We start from the raw sequence: 25,805 nt of genomic DNA on the forward strand, positions 1-25,805 counted from the left end.
AGACAGGCTGGTAAAATATGTAGTGAAAGTTCGGGTCAACCTACAGCATTCTCCTTGAAATAATCAGGTACAGAGAAGTCAGGAAGCGGGGAAAAGCCTTTGGTGGGCTGGTACTGGCACTACAGCGTGCCCTTTCATCATCACCAAGAGAAACCCACGACTATTTTTCCTTTTCAGAAAACCCACAAAGAATGCCTCTTTGCTATGTAATCACTCTTTGTAGGAAGGGCTAAATTGTGCAAATGCTGTTAGCACTGTGATTCTATTAATGGCATTACTGGGCCATAAATATTTTCAATAAAGTAAAATAGAAGCAAACTGTTGCCAAGTAAGGCGTGAGGCTTACAAAATGGTCCCGCTTGGATCTTAGTTGAAGCTAGAAGAAAGAAGTGAGCTGTTCAAAACAGGCTAGATGTGGTGAACTACAGTCATCTGAACTTGGCCTCATTCTAAGAGGGTGGTAAATTGGGCAAGGTAATGAACAAAGAGTAGGGATCCTCAATGTGTCTCCCAATCTGCCTTTCCTCTGTCCTTTCATGTACAAGTCACCTCTAGATATCAAAGACAAAGACGACTGTAAACTGAATAGTGGGTTTCCCGGTCTTTTGAAACTGAAGTCTGCTCAGAAGCAGTTGACTATGTGGCCATTTTTGGTCACACGCAAGAGGCCATCAGGGATTAAGTCTTAACTTGGTGTAATGAAACCTGCTACCTCAAGTAAGCCCTGTGCGGTCTGACATACTAGCCAAAAATGTTATTGTACCATACCATGTACTTATTCATCTGTTTGTTACTGAGTATGCTGTTTATTGAAAAATGGAAAAACTGTCAATAAAGATATTTAAAAAAAAAATAAAAATAAATGAAACCTGCTACCTCAACCAGCCACAGTAATGGACCAGTGTTGGCAGTAGGCCAATCGACCTGCCCTGAAATTAGTATCAACAGTAGGAAACAATAGCAAATTCAGGCTATGGACCACTCAATTCCACCATACTGTGAACCTTTCAGAATTTAGTGGGTGGTATACCTACGACCACAATTGCAGCTACATTAACCTTTCCTGATGGGAAAACGGAATCATCATATTTCATGATGTGGCATGCGTATTAAAAATATCCCCTGCACCTCAAAGTCTTTGGCAGTCTAAGACCTATCAATTGTCTTAAGCTCACTCCCCCAACTCAATTTAGTCATAATTTCCCCGAATCATCTATTATTGGCATTAATAATTCAATTATAAGACAGTACTGGCAAACGTGATGAAGAAGCACTAGACTTTAATCTTGTAGAAACATGCATTTTGTTGAGTTACTTTGACCTTATCCTACGCAATAATTTGCGAGCCCTTGTTAAGGTAAAATTGATTACAATAGATTAATAAATAATATATTAGCCTTACCCCTCGCCTTCCAATTCCTCACTTGCTCCTACAGGAAGTACCTTTAAAAAGAAAATACATATCAAAAGATGAGCAACTCTCGTAGAAGTTTGTTCCCATGTTGTGAATATAAACATTAAGTGGTAGTTGTAGTTGGTGCCAAGAATAAGTAGTTTTAGAATGTTGCATTATATACACTGTCATGATACTAAAATAAGAAACCACGTGGAAGATTCAGGTTTAGTATTTTGATCCACAGGTTGCTTTTACTTTCAAACTCAAAGAGCTAATTAAAAACATCTACTTCTTCAGTAACACATTTCTGAATTGCTTCAGCCCATGGCTACTACAAAACTAATAGATCACCAAGAGCTGGAGAAATAAGGGACCTAGGTGAAAGGTACTGGGTAGTGACCTCACTTGAAATGCCATTTACTTACCGCTTTTAAACCCCCTTCCTCTTATTTATGTAAAAAAGAAAATGTGTAGAATGAACTGGCTGTGGTGAAAAGTGCCTACTGTAGGTGCCACTTGCAAGAGAGACAGGAGGTCATAGATGCTGGAAATAGGGGTATGGAGGTCCTGAACCCCTCTCCCTCCAATATAGCCATGCTGGTTGTTCAGAAGGTGAATGAGCAATAAATATGCCTTTAAATTTTGTTTTCATCTTGTCACATCTGCTATGCATTCAGAGACAGAAGTCAAATGTTAGGTTATGTCCTCTGTCAAATTGCTGCTTATTGTTTTAAAAGAGATTGTTGAGAGCACTTTGTAAAGAAAACTGTGACAATCTTGTTGGGATACAGGGAGTGCGAAAGGAAAGGCATAGAATATTTTTTTTCTAACAAACAAAATGTAAAAACTTGAGTGACCTCTATAAATTATTCGAAATGTATCAGCAATTTCGAAATCAAAAATTAAACACTTTTTTGTAATTCTGAAGTGTTATGGAAACAGATTTTAAAACAAACCAAGACACTTTACTTGGTGACGCACAAATTATAAATATTTGTGAAACCTAATTCCCATATAAGATCGTTTGTGTGCTGATTAGTTTCATCAGTTAAAGTGCATGTCTGTGCAGATTTAGTGGCCATTTCAATGGAAAATGTGTCGGCTGTAAATGATTGGGCGCTACCACACCATGCTTTAGTACAACATGTTTGACAGTGTGCTCCAAAGTGCACTGTCATCTATATACCACACCCTTGCCACTCTCCTGCTGAACAGGCTCCTTTGCTACACTAGTTCTTAGTGCAACACTTGAATTTTTCACAATTTCCACCACTTCAGTGACTTAACATTGATCCCAACTTAGTCACTCTGAAAATTGTTCCTGCACCACTGGCAGTTCGTAGTCTGATCACCTTAATGAAAACAGATATTTGATGCATGTTTAAGAAGAAAATATAAACAGAAATATGAAGGCACACATCCAATAATAATAAAAGGCACACGTCGACTTCCTGCACACCCTCAAATTATTGAGAATATGGCGCCTGGAATCCTGGTGGGCTCAGCTAAGAGCATCAGCTCTTGGGTAGTTTAGAAGGTGCATCGCTCACCTTCCAACAACGGGCTCTAGATCCAAACACACTCAATTCTAATTTGGAAACTTTGGACTGGATTCACACAGCTTTTTTTCTGTGAATAAGTGTGACCCAATTACGGAAATTCAGAATTATGCAACACTTTAGACTGGAATAATAACTATGCAACGCTAGGGATTGGAATAAAAATTATGCAATGCTAGGGACTGGAACAAAACATACTTGGTCAGAGAGAAAAATACTATAGCGGGCCCAATATTCATTTAGCTACCTTTCCCCCCACCCAAAATATTATCAGCTTTACAATAAAAGATATGTCCTCTCCATTTGTTTATATGTACAAAAGACATGCCCAAATGCACACGGGCGACTTACATGAGCAGTGCGCTGAAGGTTCGTGAAGTGCACATCCGGGATAAAAAGAACGGGTTGAGTGTCAAAGTCCATCAGAGGCTTAAAAATGGTCATGTCGGTTCGCTTGTGGGGTGCAAGTAATTGTGCTTTGGCATCTGCAACTAAAAAACCAACAAAGTGGGAGAAAGAATATTAATTATGGCATTCACGAGCAATGATTCAAACCACAGACTTATGAACACTGTCAATTTGCATAGCAGCATTTTCTCGTAGCATTCCAAAACACAATAAATGTTCATTAATGTAAAGACATTAATAAATTAGAATTAATCATTAAAATCGAACATTGGTCAATCTCAATGCGCCGATTTGTAGAGTGAGCTCAAGGGACCGGCCCATTAATATCCTTATTTTGAAAGGAACACAAAGGTTGGGTCCTGAAAGAAGACAGAATGTAGAACAAAATGGACAGAGAGAGAAAGTGAAACAGAACACAATAGTGTAAAAGAAAAGGACTGAATAGAGAGAAATAGCAAAATATAAAAAAGGGGAGAGGGAGAAAATGAGGGCATGTTAAAGTTATATGCGTATGCGGTCCTTACGAGAAAGTGCACTGGTTTAAAAGAGTGACTACAAAGAGTGATCTACAGTCACTAGATTACAGCTTCTAATGTAAAACAGAAAACTCAATGGGAAAATGTGTCTATTTATACATTTATTTGGCATTAGCAATGTTTCGATCAGAAATGTTTTACACAGAAATGATGACGTCACAGATGAACGAGGGTGGTGTGGGTGGCATAGTATGGATGAATAGCAATGGCTTGGTCTAACTGTGTCCTTTGTATGTCTTGGTCGATCCGTCCACACATTTAACTTAGACTAGACATAACTATTTCTTAGCCTTATAGGATCTTACGGGTATGTATATATATATATATATATATTCACTGAAAAAACCATAGGTTTCACACATGTTATAGTTAGCTGGACATTTTACTGATAAAAAACCAATGAAATTCCCCCGTTATAGTTACTGTAGGCAACTATAACTCACGCGACCGCAATCCTCTGCTGATGCTAATACTGTATTTAGACACTTATTTGCCCATGTCTTCTTCCATTAAATTTTAGCTATACATATATTACAAATATTTTTTTTTCATAAAGACACATATGTCATCAGCAGAGGATTACGGTCGCGTGAGTTATAGTTGCCTACAGTAACTATAACGGGGGAATTTCATTGGTTTTTTATCAGTAAAATGTCCAGCTAACTATAACATGTGTGAAACCTATGGTTTTTTCAGTGAATTAGCAAGGTTTTTTAAATGCTAATTCCTAACTATAACGTGTGTGAAACCTATGGTTTTTTCAGTGAATTTGTACGGTTTTTTAAATGCTAATTTATTTATGTATTATTTTTTATATATTTATTTTACAATAAACTACGTATTAAAAATTATTATTATTGTTTTTTTTGGTTTTCACCCTGCGAATTATTTTTTTTTTTTTGCAAAAAAAATAATTTTTTTTTTGTGTTTTTCAGGGTGCGCGCACTGTGCGCGCACCCCCGCGATTTTTAAAAAAAAAAAATTTTTTTTTTTGCCTTCGGGGTCCTTCAGGGACCCCCTGACAAAGGCTAGGGGGTCAGGAACTCTCTACCCTGCCCCCTTTTCACGTTCGCCACCTTCCTTTTTCACTCTCGCACTGAAAACAAACAAAATGGCGGCCGACACTTCCTGATTTCGACCGATTCGAACGTTGACTAACATGTAACCACCAATCAGAATTACGCTCGCGCACGTTAGGGTGCTCGCACGGTGCTCGCACGGTGCGCGCACCCTGCGCGCATATATATATATATATGCTTTTAAATGCTATTTTCTCCGGAAATACTGAACAGATTTACACCAGACCTACAAAAGGCACTTCCTTGACCTAGGGACTACCTCTCTGCCAAATTTTGAGTAATTCTGTTCAGCCGTTCGGGCTGTAGCTCGTTCTAAAGGTCCTATGGAAAAATGCATGGGAAAAACGCGTTTTGGGACCCCCCTTTTATCTCAGCCCCCGCTTGACGGATCCCCCCGAGACTTTCAGGGTAGGAGCGGAGCGTAGCGCCCCACCTATTTTGAGAAATTCGCGAGGATTCGTCGACCGGCGCCAAAGTTATTCAAAATAGAATGTTGAGGTTTTCCTATGGAAACGTGGTCCTAACTATAACTACCTACTGGCGACCGCCAGTAGGTAATATATATATATATATATATATATATATATATATATTGCAAATGCCTTGAAAAAACCAGGGATGACGACGCCGTGTACTGGTTCAATTTCTTATACACCAGACTTAGTCTCAAAGTATCTCAGACTAAGAAAGAGCGCACTCACTCGTAGATTTTTATGAAAACTGCTTTATTTTTCTTGCCAAGCCCAACGCGTTTCACCTCTTCCAGAGGCTTGATCACGGGATGAGATCACATGACAAGTACGTTTCTTTTATGTTTAGCACGCATTCACATTTTATCTAGTGCATTGTGGTTAGTGAAGTATTTTAAAGTGATATATATTAAGTGCTTGCTGTCAAGTGAAATTAAAAACTATTGCCACGCATGCAAGTCTATGACGATTATATTTCTAGTACTTTGGTGTACTTTTTCCTTTCTTGTCATACATCGTTGATCGCCTTTTTTGTTGTACAATCCTTTATTACATTTTCATTTTAATTCTTTAACTTTTATCAGTTCAGAAGTCTGTCATCCTCTTTTCAGATTTTGCTCTCTGGTGAGCATAATATTCCGAGCTTCATGTAATTACAAGGGGGATGAATGTCCTTAGTTTATAAATGAACATAAAGTTCCTCGTTCTGATTCAAGCCTCTTGGATCCCGGGTTCTAAAGGTGAGAATATGTTTAGATTCTTTTTGTCGGAGGATTTTCAGCCGATCTCCTCCTCTTTCTGATGTTGGTATCTGTTCCAAAGCCCAATATCTCAAGGCTTCCCAATCGCCGTTGTGAAACTTTTCCATGTGTCTCGCCACTGCGTTTGTTCGATCATTATGAGTCGTGGCTCGAACATGTTCTAGGATGCGTTTTTTTACTTCAAAGATTGTGCTTCCTATGTATCTTTTGTGGCAGGGACATTCAATCATGTATATCACATAAGAACTTTTGCATGTAAGATGTTGTCGTATCTTCCAGGTCATGCCCTTTTTGATGCTCACTTCCTTCAACGGAGTAGCAATTTTGCAGACCTTGCACTGTTTACATGGCCAGAAGCCTTCCCTTTGTAGCCATGTTTTTTTAGGAACATCTTGGAAGTGGCTGTGGACAATTTGATCCCCGATGTTTCTAGCTCTTTTATACAATATTTCTGGATGGTCTCCTATAATGTCCGCCATTGTTGTGTCCAATTTTAAAATGCCCCAGTGTTTTCTGATTATTTTGATCAGTTTTTTGTTCTCTGCACTGTATGTTGTAATCAGTCTGATTTTATGATCATTTCTTTTTTCTTTTTTCTGTTGTAAGATGGTATTTCGATCTTGGATCAGCACTCTGTTCAGGCATTTGATGACTACCTTCTTTGGATATTTTCGAGCAAGGAAGCGATTACTTGCATCTCTACTATTCCTGAGAAATTCTTGGTTATTTGAGCAGTTTCGTTTCAGTCTTAGATATTCCCGATATGGGATGCTCCACTTCAGATTTTCATCGTGGAAGCTCTCCCCATGTAGTGTGGCATTTGTTGCAGTGCTTTTTCTGTGCAACATGGTCTGTAAAGAGTCATTCTCTATGTATATTTCTGTATCTAGGAATATGACTTTCTGAGCTTATGTCATATGTGAACTTCAATTTAGCTGAGGAATCGTTCAGTTTATCAAAATATCTAATAAACTCTTCTTTGGTCCCATTCCAAATAATCAAGAGATCATCTATGAATCTCAGCCATAGTATGATTTTCTCTCTCCACTCATAATTTGCAGTATTCCATGCTAGATTTTGTTCGAACCAACCCATCGTGAGGTTCGCATAATTTGGTGAGAACGAAAATCCCATTGCACATCCCCTTGTCTGTCTATAGATCTGTTTGTTGAATAGGAAAATGTTGTTGTTTAGACACAGTGAAATCATTTCATTCAACAGCTCATTGTGTTCTTTGTACTGTATGTTGGGTTTTCCCAGATAATATTTACAGGCTTCTATTCCAATAGAATGTTCAATGTTCGTATATAATGATACCACATCCATTGTGATTAATTTGTAGCCTGATCTCCATTTCACTTTATCTAATTTCTTCAGTAAGTCTGTTGTGTCTTTTAGATAAGATGTGAGGTCTTTCACTAGGGGTGACAAAAAATGATCGATATAGTTGGATATTGGTTCCAGTAAAGAGTTATTTGCGGAGACTATGGGTCTGCCCGGCGGTTTTTCTCGATTTTTATGCACTTTTGGAAGGCAATAGAAAGTTGGTAATGTCGGATGTTTCTTATCAAGATATCTGTATTAATCTTCATCAATCAGGCCCTTTTGTCGCCAGTCTGTGAGAAGCTTATTTAGTTTACTTTGTAGTTCTATTGTCGGATCTTTATTTAATAGTGCATAACATTCCACATCTGACAGTTGGCATTTTACTTCTTCGATATAGTCAATTTTGTTAAGAATAACAATATTACCACCTTTGTCTGCCGGTTTTATTTCAATCGTTTTGTCGTCTTGCAAATTTTTCAATGTCTTCTTTTGTTTTGTAAATATTTATAAAAAACAGAATCAACTACTTTTAGAAGATGCACAAGGATTAGAAACTTTAATGACGATGGGAGTAACATCAGATTCCCTAGAAAAAGAAGCCACATCAGAACTACAAAACACAATACCCAGGGAAGGGGCCAGTGAAAGTGGGCTCAAACTGAGATCTAATTTCTACCCGGTCTTACCCCCTGGGAATAAAATAGACTTATTTCATGAAGCAATAGTGGAAGAACTTTTCAGAATAACACCGAACAGGAGCAAGAAGAACTTGAATGTAAAACAAAAGGAGACATTGAAAAATTTGCAAGACAACAAAACTTTTTCTGATCAAATTACCAATGTTATCCTAGGGAAGGAAATTCACTTCGCAGGTAAGTGGGGTTATGGTGAATTTTTCTAGGTCAGTGTTGGATCCTGGATCCAGCACTAGTGTATCACCTGTAAGCAGTTGAGAAACTGCGTTTAAGTTTTACAGGCAATTTTTAAGGAATATTTATAAGTTTGCAAAATCGACACTTAGAAGAAATTTCACAGAAAAACAGCCAATGGTTTCCTATGGAAGAAAATTCAAGTTACGGGTAAAGTATGTCCTCGTTACTTTTGTAATCCAGTGCGGAGCTCCTAGGCTTAGTACTGGCACATCTATCTAAAACAGGTAAGTAATTATGTTTTCACAGTTGGTACGATTTTTAAAGAATATTTGTAGTTTGCAAAAATCGACACTTAGAAGAAATTTCACAGAAAAACAGCCAATGGTTTCCTATGGAAGAAAATTCAAGTTACGGGTAAAGTATGTCCTCGTTACTTTTGTAATCCAGTGCGGAGCTCCTAGGCTTAGTACTGGCACATCTATCTAAAACAGGTAAGTAATTATGTTTTCACAGTTGGTACGATTTTTAAAGAATATTTGTAGTTTGCAAAAATCGACACTTAGAAGAAATTTCACAGAAAAACAGTCAATGGTTTCCTATGGGAGAAAATTGAGTTAGTGGTAAGTACGGTTGGGAGTACTTTTCAGGGTCGGTGCTGGGCACCAAGATCCAGAACTGAGATCTCTCCTAATAGCAGGTGAGTATTTCCGTTACTCGGTTGATTTTAGGTGAATATTTTAGAGTTTAGAAACTCCACACTTAGAAGAAATTTCAGAAGAAGCCAGTCAATGTTACCCTATGGAAGAAAAGTGAGCTATCGGCTTTTGGATAAGTACTCGACTGGCACAGTTAAGGTTCTGGGCTCATACTCAGGGGTCTCCCAGGGTCAGGTAAGTACAGTTGTTACGCCCTCAGCAGCACAGGGGCAGCCGGGTGCAGAGTGAGTTAGGCCCAATGTTATCCTATGGGAGGCTGGGGGGCCTTGGTTGGTGGCTGCTGACTAGCAGGCCACGCGGCTGTGGGAGCTGGGCTCCTGGTCACTTGCTCAGGGCAAATGGGGAAGTAGGTAGGAGTAGAAGTTGCACTGCCAGCGCCACTCGGGCGTCTGGCTGCAGGGTGCTTTTGAGCCTTCGGGCGTTCAATGGATTTCAATGGGAAAGCTCAAGGACGAACAAAGGCTGCAAGCTCGGGGACGAAGATTCTTCAGGTGTGCCCACCACTTCGAGAGCTAAGTTGGGTAGTTGGAGGATAGGTACGTACCCAAGAGTCGGGCACAAGGGGCCGCATGGCGCCGGGTGCAGGGGTGCCTTTTGGTGTCGGGAAATCTTACCCTCTTTGATCGCGGTAGGGGGTTCCCCGATTCTGAGGCTGCAGGCGTCGTCAGGAACGTCGAGATGGGTCCTTGGGTGCTGGATTCGGGGTCACAGTCGCTAGGGGGACATCCTCGGGGTCTTTGTCCACTCCAGCACAGGCCAGGCTTGGCGGGTGCAGAGTGTGCAGGGTTCGCGGTTCCAGGCTGGTGCCAGGGGTTAGATACTTGCTTTGAGCAGAGCCACTGGTCGTGGGAGTTCCAGGTGCTCAGAGTCACAAGGTAGCCAGGTCCTCCGGGGTTTGGGAGGTTGCTGGCCACAGGAGGTGCCTGGCATTTAGCAGGAGCAGGTTCGAGGGTCGACAGGCCGGTAGGGCTGGGGCCAAAGCAGTTGATGTCTTCCTCATCTTAGCAGCTGCACGGCAGGTCTTCTTTCTTCTTGAACTTCTTTGCGGTTTTAGAATCTGGAATCTGAGGAAGGAAGGCTCAGGGTGCCCCTAAATACTAGATTTAGGGGTGTTACAGGTAGGTAAAGGGCAGGGACAACTGGGACCCTGTCCTGGGGTGGGTACACCCCCTATCCTGCCACTGTCCTGTGGGAGGGGGGCAGTGGCCTAGTCCTGATTGGGTAGGGCTCCCCATCTTCAAGATGGCGAGGGCCCGTGTGCTTCACCTCGCCTCCCCCACCTGTCCTTACTTGGAGTTTCCGGCCAGTCTTTCCGCCAGAGTGGGGGTCAGGACCGGTGGAGGCCAGTTGCTGAGTACAGCAAGTGGCCTGGAGAAGCTCACAAAGGCCTTTGAAGCTTCTCCCTGCCCATCCTGGGTGAGGAGACCTAGCACCTCGCCCAGGATGTGCATTGTTGCAGGCCCTAGAGAGCGGGGGCTCTCCACCCATGGGTCCAGCAACATGTCTGCTGTGTGGCAGCCTAGCCAGCCTCTCAGACAAGACATGGATTGTAGGTTAGGTTTCAGAGGGCATCTCTAAGATGCCCTCTGTAGTGCATTGTACATTAAATCCCACACTGGCATCAGTGCGGGTTTAATGTGCTGAGAAGTTTGATACCAAACTTCTCAGTCTTCAGTGTTCAGTGTTGCCATCATGGTGCTGTGGAGTTAGTGTTTGATGAGCTCTCAGCACCAGGTACTCTTAAATGGCAGCACTGCACTTACAGTGCCCAGGAATGGACCTGGGTACTGTAGGGGCACAGGGCTCATGCTCCTGTGACCACACCACTGGCATAGGGCACCCAGCTAGAGGGGTGGCTGATGTATGCCAGGGCAGTGTAGGTTGTAGCATGGCACACAGGTGCCATGTCGACTCTGTTTTGTCTTGTACCCAGACACTCAGCCTGCAAGGGCAGTGTGTTTGTGTTAGGGCAGAGGGCCTCTAAGGGTGGCACAATAAGTGCTGCAGCCCTTAGAGGCCTTCCCTGGTCACAAGACCCTGGATACCTAGGGTACCGTTTACCAGGGGCTGACATGTGGCTAGGGTCTGCCAATTTTGGTTTTAGGTCTTAGGGAAGGAACATAGGCCCTGGGCACCTGATTGGCAGGAGTCCAGGGCACACTCAGACAAAGTACAGTCAGCAATTCATCAAAAAGTGGGGGCATACCATGCAAGAAAGATGGCACTTTCTCACAATGAGCAAGAACACTAATGCAATAGTCCGGTCTCAAATACTAATGAGGTGATTAGTGATTTGGATGCAGAGGTGGATGTGTCTTGCACACATTCAGTAATTGGAAACATGCTGGAGTACCTGTGTGGGAAATAAAGGCTTCCATTTTCATGGATGTGCAGAAGAGACCCCCAAGGTTTCTGGTTGAGGAGTGAAAATTCTGAGTCAGGGGGAAGTGGATGAAGTCAGTGAGAGAGATGGGTGCTGCTGAAGAGGAAAGAGCACGTGACTTCCGGTTTCAAGGAGTTCAAGAGTGAGGCAGTCTGTGAGGGGTGACTGATGGGGAGGTGTAAAGTTAGGAAAGGAGATAAGGATTTGGGTGTTGTCAGCATATCGGCAATAGGAGAAACTGAATGAGGATATCACCAAAGGAAGAAGTGTCAAGTGAAAAGACAAGACAGCCAAAGACAGAGCATTGGTCAGACAGAAAATGAGCCATCAGAGAGGTATGAGGTGAGATACTTGTGTCCCGGGCCAGTAAAGCCTACGGAGTAGAGAGAGGAAAGTAGAGTAGGGTGGTCAACAGTATCAAAGGTAAAGGCTAAGTCCAAAAGTATGTGGCTGAAACTATGATGGGTAATGGTGATAAAGTTGGATACGTGTGACAGTACTGTTTACGTTAATTGTGGGGTTAGGAAGGTAAGGTAGTGAGATTGGAGGGGTTACGAATATTAGAAGAATGTGTTAGGGAAGAAAGAGGGGGCCTAGAGAAGCTAAAAGGGTGGGCAAGGGGTTTCTTACAGTAATGATACTCGAGGAATAGTATAAAGTGAAGTCACTGGTTGGATAGATTATGAGTAGCCATAGAGGAGAGGGCAGGTGAATGTGATCAGCACTGACGAGAGTGTCGGATGGTGCACCTAAGGCGTGGTTGCATACGTAATGGCTAGAGGTAGTCTTCTTTCTTCACAGTTCATATAAAAATGCTGTCATTTGACATTTGAGAATACAAATAATAGATCTGCGTGTATTCTGCAGGCCACAGACTCTAAATCCAGTGACAAACTTTGTGGGTTAATCTTATGTGTGTGTAACAAATTGGTTAGAAGTCCCAATCCTAACTCGAGACCTCCTCACCACGAGTGTTTTTAAATGCCAGCGATCTATGCTTTAAAAGTTAACTGACAGCTACATTAGTAGGTGGACCAAATGCATGCACTGACTATAGGTGAAAAGCCAACAAAAATCTTACAGGATGTTTTTCTCTTATTAGCCAGTCCTCTGACCCCAGTACCACACCAACTGACCATGCTCTAACCTCACTGACATTGTCCGCAAAGATTCCTCCTCCCACTGCCTTTAAGAAATTCAGTTCCAATCTGCTCTTTTTACACTTGAGCCACTAAAGAACCACTATAGCTAAACATGGTAAATGTGTAAATGGCATTTTTGAAAGTATAGATTAAGCCAGTCTCAGAATACTGAGTGTGAGAGAAGCAGGGACTTGTTCAGCCACAAGCTGACAAATACACCAGAGGGACTATCAGGTAGCACAGTACGGCCAAATACCATGCAAATGAATTACTCGAAATGGCTTTCAGTTTGAATTCCATCAAAATGTGATGGTTGTCTGCCATGTGTGCAATCTGACAAACAAAAAGCATAAGTGAATTGTTATGAACCAAATGCTGTATTATTCACACTATAAACACATGCAAAGTCATTGCTACTTACAGGTGTTCAACTGGGAGCTGGTATAAGTGCACTTGCCTTTTCGCTTGCTTTGTTTTCGTTCCTCGTCCCTGATCTTCCTCTCTGCCCCCTGTTGAACAAAAAAGTACATATGTTTAAACATTGATTTTCACTATTTTTGGGTTTCACCCTCACGTGTGCTGGGCAAATGTAGTCTCGTAATCAGCGTTAACAAGCACTGCTACATGCTGGGACGGAGCTATCAGTGGTTCAGCTTGTGCAGGGTTGTGTGAATTATCAAGCCTGCCTTTACCATGCATGGAAAGTATACTTAAGGTATGTAAAACACACACACACACACACACACACACACCCTCTCCAGAGTATAGTTGAGAAGGAATGTAAGACACGCCAAAGACACTTCAGCGCTCCCTTATTGCAGTTGCGTTGCCCACACAGCAAAAGTTTTTTCAAAACTCTGGGCAAAGATCAATAACAACGCTTTTCAGCCACAAAAAGTGTTGTTTGCGATGTTGTGAACAAGGTCATTTACAACCAAAATGCATAGATATTGATTCTTGCCGTAAGCTTTGAATAAACTGCAGGTTTGCACAGCTTCCATGAGTGCCAGTCTCTTCTGAGTTGGAGAAGATCTAGGTGAGTATTTGAGGTGGGGAGGCAGACGTGCCATTGACCGAGTACCAACGGCGTTCAGATGCGCGACAACACGCCTGCAGTAGAGGAATATATATATATATATATATATATATATATATATATATATATATATATATAACAATTTAATTTAATATTTATACATTTTGGGAAACCTGCCCACCCCTCCTTTTTTAATTTACTCCTAACCTATCTGACCACTAGCGACCCCTAAACCCCGAAACTCAATAACACTAAAATTACCCATATCTCCCTTTATCACTATCCACTCCAAAACCCTACTTTAATATTTAATGTTCTTTTTCTTTTTGGAGGAGCACATCCCAAACCCACTTTTCCCTGAATTTACTCCCAACCTTCCTTTACAGCTACCCACTACTAAACCCTAAAATTACAATTACACGTACCGCCCTTTACCACTAACACTACTCAGCCCTAAGCCCTAAAATTACCCATACCACCCTTTACCACTGCCCAGCCCTAATCCCTAACATCAACCTTACCTCCCTTTACCATTACCTGCCCTAACACCTAAAATTACACTTCCCTCCCTTTACCACTACACAACCGTAAACCCTACATTTACCGTTACCTCCCTCCACCACTGCCCATCTCTAAACCCTAAACATTACCCTTACCTCTCTTTACTACTAACCATTCCTGAAAAAATTACCTCCCTTTACATATAATTTAAATATTATTTATATACACACACACACACACACACTTGCCCTATCTATACTTCCTACGCATGGTAAATTAAAAGGTATTCATGGTAAAGGCATGGGGGTTAAAGAATGTTTCCCACGGTGCGGTAGCAATTGGGTACAGAAGGATGGAGAGGCCCAGCTTGCCCATAAGTTGAATTTTAAAAAAACCTGCATGCCTGCTTTTGTGTTTGCTCTAATAACTTAAGAGAGGAAGAATATGCATAAGTAATGGGGCGGAGGGAGAGGAGAAAGCAAATGAAAAGTTGGTGAACTACTAGGTGAAGAGGAGGGTTTTCTGGCACAAGAAAGAATGCAAGGGAACAGATAGAGAAGGGGGAAAGAGAAGGTGAAGTGAGAGATATAAGAGGTAAGGGGGAGGGCAGGAAGGGGAAAAACAGAACAGAAAAAGGAAAAATGGTATGACGAAGAAGAGCAGAGAGATACAGAAGTGAGGGGAGTCAGGATAAAAGGTATAAAGCAGCAAATTACAGAGGCAGAGAAAGGAGAGTGAAGTTATACTAGAAATAATATAGCGATACAGGGAGAATGGTAAGGAAAGATCAAAAGCCTAGAGATTGCGGGGGAAGTGGGCAGTGTGAAAGGACTTGGGGGCACATCAGCAATACCCGGCGATAATTATTGCTCAGCGCTCTTAGCATGAGGATAAATATCGCCGGGTAACGTGGATTTTTATCGCTGAGATAGCGTGCTATTAGCAACGCTTATCTCCTCAGCGATAAAAATCCTCACGCTAACTGCCTAACGTGAGAATATCGCTGGAAACCCAGCGATAATCTCACGCAATGTAGCTTTAGCTTGTTGATAGGGCCCCACAAACTTAGCCATGATATCCACCTTCCATAGGATATCATGGATAAGTCAGTCCAGAAGCAGGCGTAAGGAAAGTAGCGATAACAGGGGTTATCGCTACTTTTCCTGCCGCTATGCTTCATAGCGTGGGGCTTGATGATAGGAGAAATGTCGCTTAGCGACATTTCTCCTGTCATGTCAGGTCAGGAACGCCCACTTTGCATCTCATTAGAGATGCAAAGCTGGGCGTTAGGAATCCCCACGCTAAAGCAAGGTTTCACGCGTTAGCGTGGCCTTGCTAATTTGGCGTTGAAATTATCGCCGCTTTTCGGCCAAAACGGACGCAAAAGCGGCAATAATTTTTTATCGCCCGCTTGTAAATATGCCCCTTAGGAAGGTAGATAAAGAATAATGTAAAGATAAAGAGGAAACTACGAGACAGGAGAGCATGAGGAGAAGGGAGAGATAGAAGGGAAATACAAAGTGATGCAGGAGAAAAGAAAGAGGAGAAGATCATGGAATCATCCATGGAAAATGAAGAGCAGGAGGGGAAAGTGGAGAGACACGGGTGGGAATGGAGGGGAGAATGAGAGGTAAGAAGTAGCAAGATATATAGGAAATTAGAGGAGGATAGAGTGGGGATATGCAAGGAGGGATCTAGGTAAAGACGAGGGAAAAGTGATGAGATAAGGGGTAGAGTAAAAGGGACAAGGGAGATGAAGAAGGAGACAGGAGGAGTCACGGAATGTAGCCATCAATGGGGAATGAGAGGGGAGGAAAGTGGAGAGATACAAATGGGGATGGGGGGAGTGGAATGTAGCATGGCAGGAAGGAAAAGGAGGAAAGAGAGGGACTGGGAAATTCAAACAGTGATGCAGGCACCATGGTTAATGAAAAAGGTACAGAGGAGCAGAGGCATAGCTATCATTAGTGCAGCGGGGGCAGTGGGGCCTGTGCGTGGGTGTGTTCGAGACCCACTGCACCCCAATTGGGCTGTTCTATGTTTTTATCACCTAATCACAGGGTCAGTGAGCCATTTTCTTAGCTTGGATTAGAGCCCATGGCAGCCTTTCTACGCCACCGGCTACATGAGAATGGCTACCGGCAATCTATCAGTCACAATCACGGAACAAAAATTACTCATTTGTTGATGGTCGTTTTGTTTGTTCAGAGCAAGCAATCACTTGACGGTAAGGCTATTGCCACACATAAAGGTTTATTTCCGTGTCAGTAAACTGTTGAGTAAGAAACTGGTAAAAATAAACAGGCTTTCATCCTCGGCGCTGCCTGGTAGTCAAACGCTCTGCAGATTCACTCCTTGCCACTATGACAGCCCCGGGGGCGGGAACATGCTGTTCTGTCAAGAAGGAAGTACAGTGCCACCTATGTTTACCTCGCCAGCTTGCAGTCAAAGATTCCGTTGAATAAACGCTAGCCTCAAAACAAAAACAATGCGGGGGTAGGCGTCCGAATGGCAAAAGAGATGAGGAAATGGGTGAACCGAAATAACCAGCAGTCTGGAAAATAATGTAGACGACTGTGGCATCCTGTTTATATGCATGTAATTCCCAAGTGAGTTATCAATGTATAATCTAGTGTTAACTCGTTTATAAAATATCTAGGCCTGGAAATCTGTTTGTCTCTGCTATAGTGAATGGCTTGTATTTCGTCATAACTTCCAACACTGGAATCCTTGTTGTGAAATCTCTGCAAGGAAAAACGTACACAAACCCTACTCGCTCCAGCTCACTTACAGAGAAAAAAAGAGAATGAGAAAAAGAAACAAATGTTGACAGAGGAGCTGTGTGTGAAAGGCGTTACAATTAGAGTAAAAAACAAAAAAAAGATGGCAACAAGACTACGAAAATGAAAGGAAAATTAAACTAAAAAAATGTTTAAAAAAGCAATGAAAGAAAAAGTTGCAACAGACAGAAATAAAGAGGAATTAAATAACAAAGAAAAATGTGAGAAACACAACAAAGCTGAAAGAGAGAAACGGGGGCTATAGGAGAACTGAAACGAAATGTGGAACTATAACGGCAACAATGAACAAGTGTGCAATATACTCATAAAATGGTAGGAGAAAAAGGCACAGAAAAGAGGACTGAGTGAGAATTAATGCAGCAAAATGGAAAGTAAGAGTTCAAAAAAGAAAAACGTATAGTAAAACTATAGCATGTACACACGCGAGCACGCAGCAGCAAGGGTAAGTCTGAGAATCAATGCAACAGAATGGAAAAGTGTACAGAAGGCAAGGCGAAAACAGGAAGTGTGTGTGGAAGGAAGAAACTGAAAGAACAAGCTAGTGAGACAGAGAAAAGGGAAGCAACGGAAAACATAACCAACAAACAAGTCAAGGGTGCAAGAAAGGAAGCAACAGAAATAAGGTGTGTAAATAAAAAAACAGCAACGCAGGGGGCAAGTGTCCAAGAAATGAAGTAAAAGAAAGTAGAATTGAAGACTGAAGCTTTGAGGAACAATCCGCTACAGGAACCTTACAACCAAAGCAAACTCCTGGCATTACTCATGACAAAAACAAAGGACAAGTCAGAGAGTGTAGGTATTCGTACATTCCCTATTGCTTTCCTCCACCATCCCTGGTACCCTCTCCTTGCCCACCTCCAGTCCTCTGGAATTACATTACCTTATCACAGAAGACTTTAATTTGGCAGTAGGCCCGGTGGACTGGCTTGTTACTCCTGTTGTTGTAGCTGTAGGTGTCAATTTGAATGTTCAGGGGAAGCCCTTTCACCCCTTTCTGAGATGAGAAGTCCGTACTCAAGCAGTTCACAGAGATGAAAACCTACAAAGGCAACAAGAAGCATCACTTCCGAGTCAGAAGTTAGTTGGCACAAACATGATCACAACTATGACCTTCATTAGACCATAATGTGTCTAAGGCTAACTAGCATTTCAATGAAGCAAGAATATTTTCTATTCAAGGCTCATGTAAAGCACTGAGTTGGTGCATCTGTCATCTATGGCGATTGCAATTCTGTTTCTATAGTGTAGCTGTCATCAGGTTCGTCACACACAAGACTATTCCCCCTCCCCCTCCCTCCCTGTGTTTCTAAGGAAGAGTGATAATTTAGAAACCCCAGTCCCAACCCAGTTACAAGAATTTACCTGAATCATGGGCACCCTTTAAGAAGGGTGTCAAGAGCTGAATTTTAATGTGTTAGTGTTTACTCCAAACGTGGTCAGTAAGTAGAGAATGTGCTGCATGTCTTCATCTGATGAAAACTGACTCCTTAAACTGACTTGCCTCTTACTACACTAATAGCATTGTCATAAGGGCATGGCAGAAATTTTTCTGAATTAAGGTTTAAAAATCTCATTTTTAATAAATACTTCACAATGCACAAATATAATCTAATGTACGAAGGAGAAGCACTTCTCTGTGTTAAAGAAATACATTTCTTTTTTCAATTCAGAAGACATCTTAATATATTGTGACATGATGTTTGTTTCATGATTTACATGCCAAATATTTTCAATGCTCAGCTCGTGCACAGGGTATTAAAGCCAAGGTATTTTTTTGTGTGCATATTTATATAGAGCGAACTCGACCCGTAGGTATTGGAGCGCTTTACATAGCACCGTATTTACATTACACATTCAGGCACGGGGAGATTAAGTGATTTGCCCAGAATCACAGGATGTGGACGCGACCTCGAGGCTCGAACCCTGGTTTCCTACACCAGAGGCGGCAGCGCAGCCGACGGACCACATTGGCTCGGCTCTGGCTCGCTCTTCTTGTTAATTTTGTGGGTCGCCCACTTCTAATTTTGCCTGCAGATTCCATAAACGGTTGGTGGAGAGGCAAGAGATGACTAGTCTACTGGAGGGTCTTTGAGTGGTAGATTGAAAATAAACAAATGTAGTAATGGATAGAGGCTATGAGCTAGTGAGTCAACAGACAGATACTGTTGAAGCATATAGGCCACGTGGCCAGCCAAGAAACGCACTTGCTGACCAAGAGAGCTGCCTGGTCTCTTCTCAACGGAGCAAGCCATGTAAAGAAAACCCGTAGACTGTGCAAGCTGCTGCCATACTGATGGTTGTGTGAGTCGGCCATTACTAACTGTGTCCTCGCGATGGAGCGCATGTCGCCACTTTAACCTGCATCGGAAGCACATTGGTGCCACCAAGTGGACACTTGAGTGTACTGAATATAGGAAACTGCATTAGTAGTATCAAACGAAGGTGCTTTAAACAGATCCAAATTTAGAACATTGTAAGTTGAAAACGTTTGTCAAACCCTTTTAAAAATAAAAACAAGATGGAACTGAGGGAGGGAGTGCGAGGCTACATGCCCCATGTGCACAGCAGAGGTGTGTTATTTCGTGTATATTAAAAGCACGTTTTTAAAAGAAAGCAAAGAATGGTGATCAAAGCTTAGGAATATCGAGGTTGACATGCATTTTGGGTTTCATTAATACGTTTTCAAATTTTCAAAAATAAAGTATGAATTTGGACTTTAACTAGGAACTATTTAGTGTTCTGGGCTCGTGACACCATCATCCGTGGCACTGTGAGCTACGTGAGCAGCTTAAGAAACACTGGTGAGAAACAGCATTGGTTCAATAATGTATCAAGATGCAAGCAATGCAAGAATTAGCAGGTTCCGGAAATTGCATTACCAGTTTTAAAAGCTTTATACATCACGTGCATCTATAACATCCGTAGGATACATGTATAGCTCCTTTAACATATACAAGGAAGTACATAAAGCAATTAAAGAAGAGATTTTAACTCGAATCAATACACAAGCCTTTATGCAGTTGCTCCTCTGCCTTTGGTTTCTCATACCTGCATTGCCAGTGTTCTGACAACAATAAGAGCACGGAGTAAGACCTAATGTTCTTTTTTGACCCCCTTGTAGACATTATTGTGCGGCTACTAACGCTGCCACTGATGTTCTGCAGAGTGTTGATAGGTGGAACAAGTATTCCAGTCTGTCTTTCTTTAAGAAGACTGAAGAAGGCTTCTTTTCCAGTCGTTCACGCAGGCCATCCCTGGTTCATGTGTGCTTCGGTGAGGGAGTGTAACTGGAATCTCTCGCCAGTGAACCTTTTGCTACCTGTATCTGGGGTCATGCCAGTGTTTGCTCATCTCGAGCCAGTGCTGTTCTCTCCCACTTTGTTTTTAAATTGACTTGCATGATAGTTTATGTTTGACAGAATGTTTTTTCAAGGGTTTGAGGTTTGCTTCACAAGGAGCTCTACGACACCCACAGAACAGATGCTACGAAAGATGCAACATCTCGTTTAAGAAGGAGTCATTGTTGCTTTTACTGAAGATATTAACTTGTCAATTAGTGCTCGGTGACTTGTGTTAGTTCCAAGTCCACACGGAGCATTATTTCTAATTTTAGGAATTCACTGCTCCTCTAGGATTTCATATGCCAGAAGTACATATACAGCAAGAATCTCCTTACTTTTTTCTAACACTAGCTGAATATACCATGTTTCCTGAGGCAAAGTTTTGTATGAAGGCACCATGAAACTAACATTGCATGACTCACTTTTTCCAGGATAGACCGTCCCCCGTGCATGCTTGTAAACCTCGCTGAGGTTTGAGCTGTATGTTTCCTTTTTTTATGAAAGTCACAAAGTGGCCTACTATTTACTGTAACCAAAAAGCATCAGGATAAAAGGTGTCGTATTTCCTTCCAGTGACGTACAAGCCAAGTCTAGCAATCCACAAACAACGCAAAACAGTAAGTAATGGCTTCCTTGCATTGGTTGGTTATGTTAACCTGCAAGGTAAAATCATCTCAAACTGACCCTGAACATCAGAGACCTTGTGCATAACTAGATTCCACATGGTCCTGAAAAAGGTTCATGTTAAAATGATATGCACAGCATACATTAACGTGCCATAAACTGCAAACCGGAAATAGCAGCTCGATTTGTATAGAATAACATGCAAAATACGAGCCCGTCTTCTGGCTAAATGTGGTGCACGTGCTGTGGGCAGGTGATAAGCCCTTAAGAGGTTTCAGGGGTTGCAACCAGGTGTGTAAGAGGATGCTACCATGTTTGTGTACTGGTCCGGTGATTCAGTCTTTCATCTTAATTATGCAAAAAACTGAAACTGGGAAACCATAGTAATAGACTTTATTGTCGTATTTAAAAGCTGTGGGATAGTTAGTTCCATGTAAACACCAATTATTTTTGTCACCGTCCTTTCTCTAATCTTTTCTTAGAATGCACCGTTCTTGTGTTGATTGTGCCTCTCACAATGTTTGCTGGTGAGAAATCCGGATGAGACTCGGATTAGCGGGGTAGTATGACTGGTAAGGTTAGAAGGGCTGGGCATGCTGGCAGAACAGGTTGCAGTTCTTGCTGAACCTGGCAGCGGCATCAGTCTTGGCAAAAAAGACCCATTTCTCTGGCATGCTGCCACTTCAGAGGCTTTGGAGAAGGAAGGCGAGAAGTGTCACACTTAGACCAAGATTCTGAGCGAAACCACTCGAGAGAGGCAAAGAAAAGCGCCATGCCAATGTAGAAAGTAGATGCAGCGTTCTGAGTAGCCAATGTCATTCGTTAATTGAGACCCTTACGGGTGAGTAGTCGCGCCTTACAAGCCATCTGATTGATTAAATCAGAGATTTAAGACAGGCAACCAGGGTCCATCCCCAGATGTTCTGTGCTGCTGAGGGCAGGGAGTAGAGATGGGGGAGGATGCAGCAGTCCACTGCTGGGCTAAAGAGCTCATTCTGTGCAGCTAGAACACAGGGGACCGACTGTAAATGTCACAGTCTTTTGTGCGAGAGGCGACCTTATGAAACAGGGCAATGTAAGAGAGGGAATGTCCCCGTTATCGTTGACACCTGAGTAACACCTTCAATTTATTTATTCTGCGCACAAGATATACAAGGTCATTCGAGGCTGAACCAGACCATTGTTTGTAGACACGCTGTGGTCCTGAGGACATTGCCTGAAATGAATCCCCCTCCCTCCCGCAACCCTGCCTTCAGCCAAATCATGCATCAGACGTGCTCAGTGGTGGTGTCCTGTCTTACAGGACTCGCAATGCCAGCTTTCAATGTAGAATTTGCTTTATATGGGTCCATCCCACCTCCCGCTCATCTCACAATCTCACAGCTTTTTTTTTTTTTTAGATATTACCCAGGCCATTGATGCGCTTTACCAAACACCTGCCCCTCACCAAACTCAATTTGTTTTTATTAATGTAAATGCATAGTCTAGAGGACATTAATCAAGCCCAAGAAAGTGTAACGCACAACATCTACACAATCGCGATTAACGAGTCGTTGATCATCAGGTTACCAAAGTACATATCGAGATACTGAAGGTGACATGAGATATGTCGGTAGACATGTCGAAGGACACTGCTTTGAGTGCAGATACTTGATGATCTGGTGCGGAGAGCGTCACATAAATCTCTGCTTTGATGAAGGCCGCCATGTTAGGGGCACTGAGACCTAACCAGAGGGAAGCATTGCCAGCCAGAGTTAGGGGTCTCCAATATTTAACAGCAGAAGTGCAAAAGGATGGGCAATGTAGTGACAGGCGAGGCAGGCTGCAAGCGGCAGATGCAGGAGCTTTAAGAAAAACATGGGCAAAGACAATAGGTCTCACCTTCCAACAGTGTTACCCAACTATTTGGCTTTGTCAAAGCATTTTGTCAATGGTGTTCTGCATCAGCAAAAAGAAAAATATGCACATTTACTAATGCGGAACAGAACTGGCAAAAAAGTAATAAAGCGCAATGTACATGTGCGCATGCGTCACAATGCTATGACGGGCCCTGCTTGACCACGCATGCATCATGGCGTAGCAGCTATTTCTTCTATTTCTTAGTCACTGTTCATTGACGCCAATCATGGAGTGATAAATCAAAGAAAATATAGAAAGTGAGCCAAAGCACATTTTTTTCAAGAAAGGAGTGGATTTGAAAGCAGATTGCAGCTTAGAGGCACTCCAAAGAAGAAAAAATATAAATACAGAAAACAGGGAGCGGGGGAGTGCGAGAGCGGCTGAGGGTATTAATGACTGAAGAGCAGTGAGACCAGCAGGGGTAGGTGAGCAATGAAGGAAATGAGGGGGTTCGTTAAATGAAATAAAGCAAAGATGGATGAGGGCGGGCAGTCGAGGCAACAAACACGCTTGGGGGAAGTAACAGTGAGCCTGGAGGGCAGGAACGTCAGAGGAAAGGTAAGACCAAAGCAAGAAAACGCATGCGCTCTCATGGAATGCTGACAACAGAAAAAAGTAGTTCCATACTGTGCAAGGATACATATCCAATAAAACAGGATGGTAAAGAAGCTATACTTGGGGGCCGGGGGGCAAACACAAGATGAGGAAGGAAAGCCATTGAATAAAATGCAAACAACCCAGACTGACAAGCAAGCCAACCGTGGCAGGACAATGGGCTGACTCAAAGCCTGCTCTAGTACTGGTACTGTTCACAAATGACCGTCAACAGCTACAGCTGCTCGTCTTGGCATGTAAGCCCCCCATTACAGTGTGCCCATAGAACGCTTTCTAAATAGAGCTGCTACATGGCCAGTATTTTACTGACGTGGTCAGTACTTTTATGTTAAGGTGGGTAAAAATATTGGCACAAAATAGTGGCCAGTAGTCATTCCTCTTGAAATGCAAGGAATAGAATATTCAAGATGTGTTTTAGAATCATTTAACCTACTTCATCTTTGCCATATTACAAATCAATACAGAAGATTTTAACCGAAATATGATTTAATAATAGCAGTTCCTGGCCCGCCAGAATCTCAGAAGTTGAACAACTGACTGGTATGTATCAAGGAAAACTGGGGCACCCCCTACTTGTAGTATGTCTACCAGTAAAGACTTTAGTATGTAGTGACATCATAATTACACTTCTACGACCTAGTGTTTGATGTGCAATAACAAACTAAAAGTTAAATCAAAAAGAATGTAATGCATACACAAAGCTAAGAATGGTGTCGTTCAAATACAATAAAACGAAAGTGAATGCAATGGCTTCATTTCGCTCTGACGTCAATGCTGTGTGAAAAACCAGGACTGTTTATAACCAGAAGAGGGCGACCAAGACCACAGTTACTCTTCTGGAAAAGCTTTTACCACTGAGCCGGCACTGGCAAACATGAATCTTTTCACTCCCACTCTAAACTACATTTTCAAACAAGCAGTGCAAGCCTGTTGGTCTGAACGTGGCAGGCATGATTTCTTTTTAATTATTTATTTATTTGAAGGATATTCAACATGCTAACACATACATTGGCAAACAAATGAAAATAATGGAGTGGCCGTGAAGCCCAGGACACTGTCTCTGGCACCAAAGTGCACTCGGTTGCAAGCGGCTGTGCGCACAACATAGGCTAAAATGGCATCACTAGAACTACAAGACAGTCAATGATTGGAATGGGGCTTTGTGCCAAGCGCTGCCTCTTAGGCACTTCATTACTCCCCTTTAACCTCCTCCAAAAGGGAAGAAAAGGAAAGCTTCTCAGTCTATCGCTGATGTCCTGGGAGATTTACAAGGCTGCCACTGGATTCAAGCTAGCCTGGCTGAAGAGGGGTGTTACCCCGAAACCGGTCCCAGGATGCTTGTTTTCGATTCAGGGAAGACCTGGCTTGGCAGTAAGGGCTGGGCTGTTCCCATGAGGCTCAGGGTCAAGACTGATTTGCATATGGCTAGGTCTGAACGATGATGGATTCAACCCAGATCTGTGGCTGGGGGAGAGTCTGAAAAGTTTCAGCGCTCCGTCCATCTCCTTTTGTTTGCTTTGTTCGGCCTAAGTTTGCAGGGTATGCCCAGACGTGGGTCCCTTGCTCACTTTGCCACTGGATTCAATCTAGCCTAACTGATGAGGGCTGTTACCCCTAAACCGGTTGGTTCCAGAAAGACCTGGCTTGACAGTTTGGTCTAGACTGTTCCCATGAGGCACAGGGTCAAGACTGATTTGCATATAGCTGGGGCATACTGAGGTGGGGAAGTGAGCTAAAGAATGATGATGGATTCAACCCAGATCAGTAACTTCCTGGCCTTTGTTTTCCCACTAAACATGAGTTTCAAAACATTCATTTGTCACCCCGCTACCCACCCTGACAATAATGTCAATAGTGATCTAAGATGCAAGTCAGTTGTTAAGTGTACTCTTTGGGCTGGGTTCCTATTATACATGTACAGCGTTATAGTTAATAAATCAAACACAGGAGAAGGTTTTGTACACATCCAGAAATCATGTATTGTGATGTCTTTTTATATGATATAATGAAGAAAATGGCAGGAAAGGGAAATTAAACAATTGCCTAGGATCACACAGTTTGGTAACGTGTGAAAACTGGGATTTATCCCAGGTTTTCTTGTTTCACATTGTGCAATTCAGTCACTGGATGTATATGAGTCACTCCCCTACACCCACCCTACTGACACACCCTACCCAGACCACCACCCTGCTGGCAACAATGCGGCCCTCGGTCACATCAAAGACAAAACCTTTTGATCCCTGGGAAAAGGTTTGTGAGTATCCATGCTCTATACAGATCTTCCAAACTCAAGCTGGAAACCCACTCTGTGCACAAGTGTCCACACCAGCTCACCTGGTG

The 25,805-nt window shown here is 42.4% G+C and overlaps 1 protein-coding gene across 4 annotated transcripts in view; it reads right to left on the minus strand.

Moving 5' to 3' along the window:
• GRHL1 (grainyhead like transcription factor 1) overlaps positions 1 to 25,805 on the minus strand; it is a 352,334-nt gene that overhangs the window by 13,495 nt on the left and 313,034 nt on the right. For 3 of the 4 annotated variants that reach the window (XM_085610721.1, XM_085610717.1, XM_085610719.1), the window contains exons 9-12: positions 17,867 to 18,025; positions 13,070 to 13,157; positions 3,307 to 3,446; positions 1,403 to 1,443 (exon numbers count right to left, since the gene is read on the minus strand). In XM_085610721.1, the coding sequence (XP_085466847.1) occupies positions 1,403 to 1,443; positions 3,307 to 3,446; positions 13,070 to 13,157; positions 17,867 to 18,025 (428 nt within the window). The remainder of the gene's footprint in view (positions 1 to 1,402; positions 1,444 to 3,306; positions 3,447 to 13,069; positions 13,158 to 17,866; positions 18,026 to 25,805) is intronic. The other variant, XM_085610718.1, reaches the window with a different exon arrangement.

This window comes from Triturus cristatus, chromosome 6 (genome assembly GCF_964204655.1).
Source record: "Triturus cristatus chromosome 6, aTriCri1.1, whole genome shotgun sequence".
NCBI lineage: Eukaryota > Metazoa > Chordata > Amphibia > Caudata > Salamandridae > Triturus > Triturus cristatus.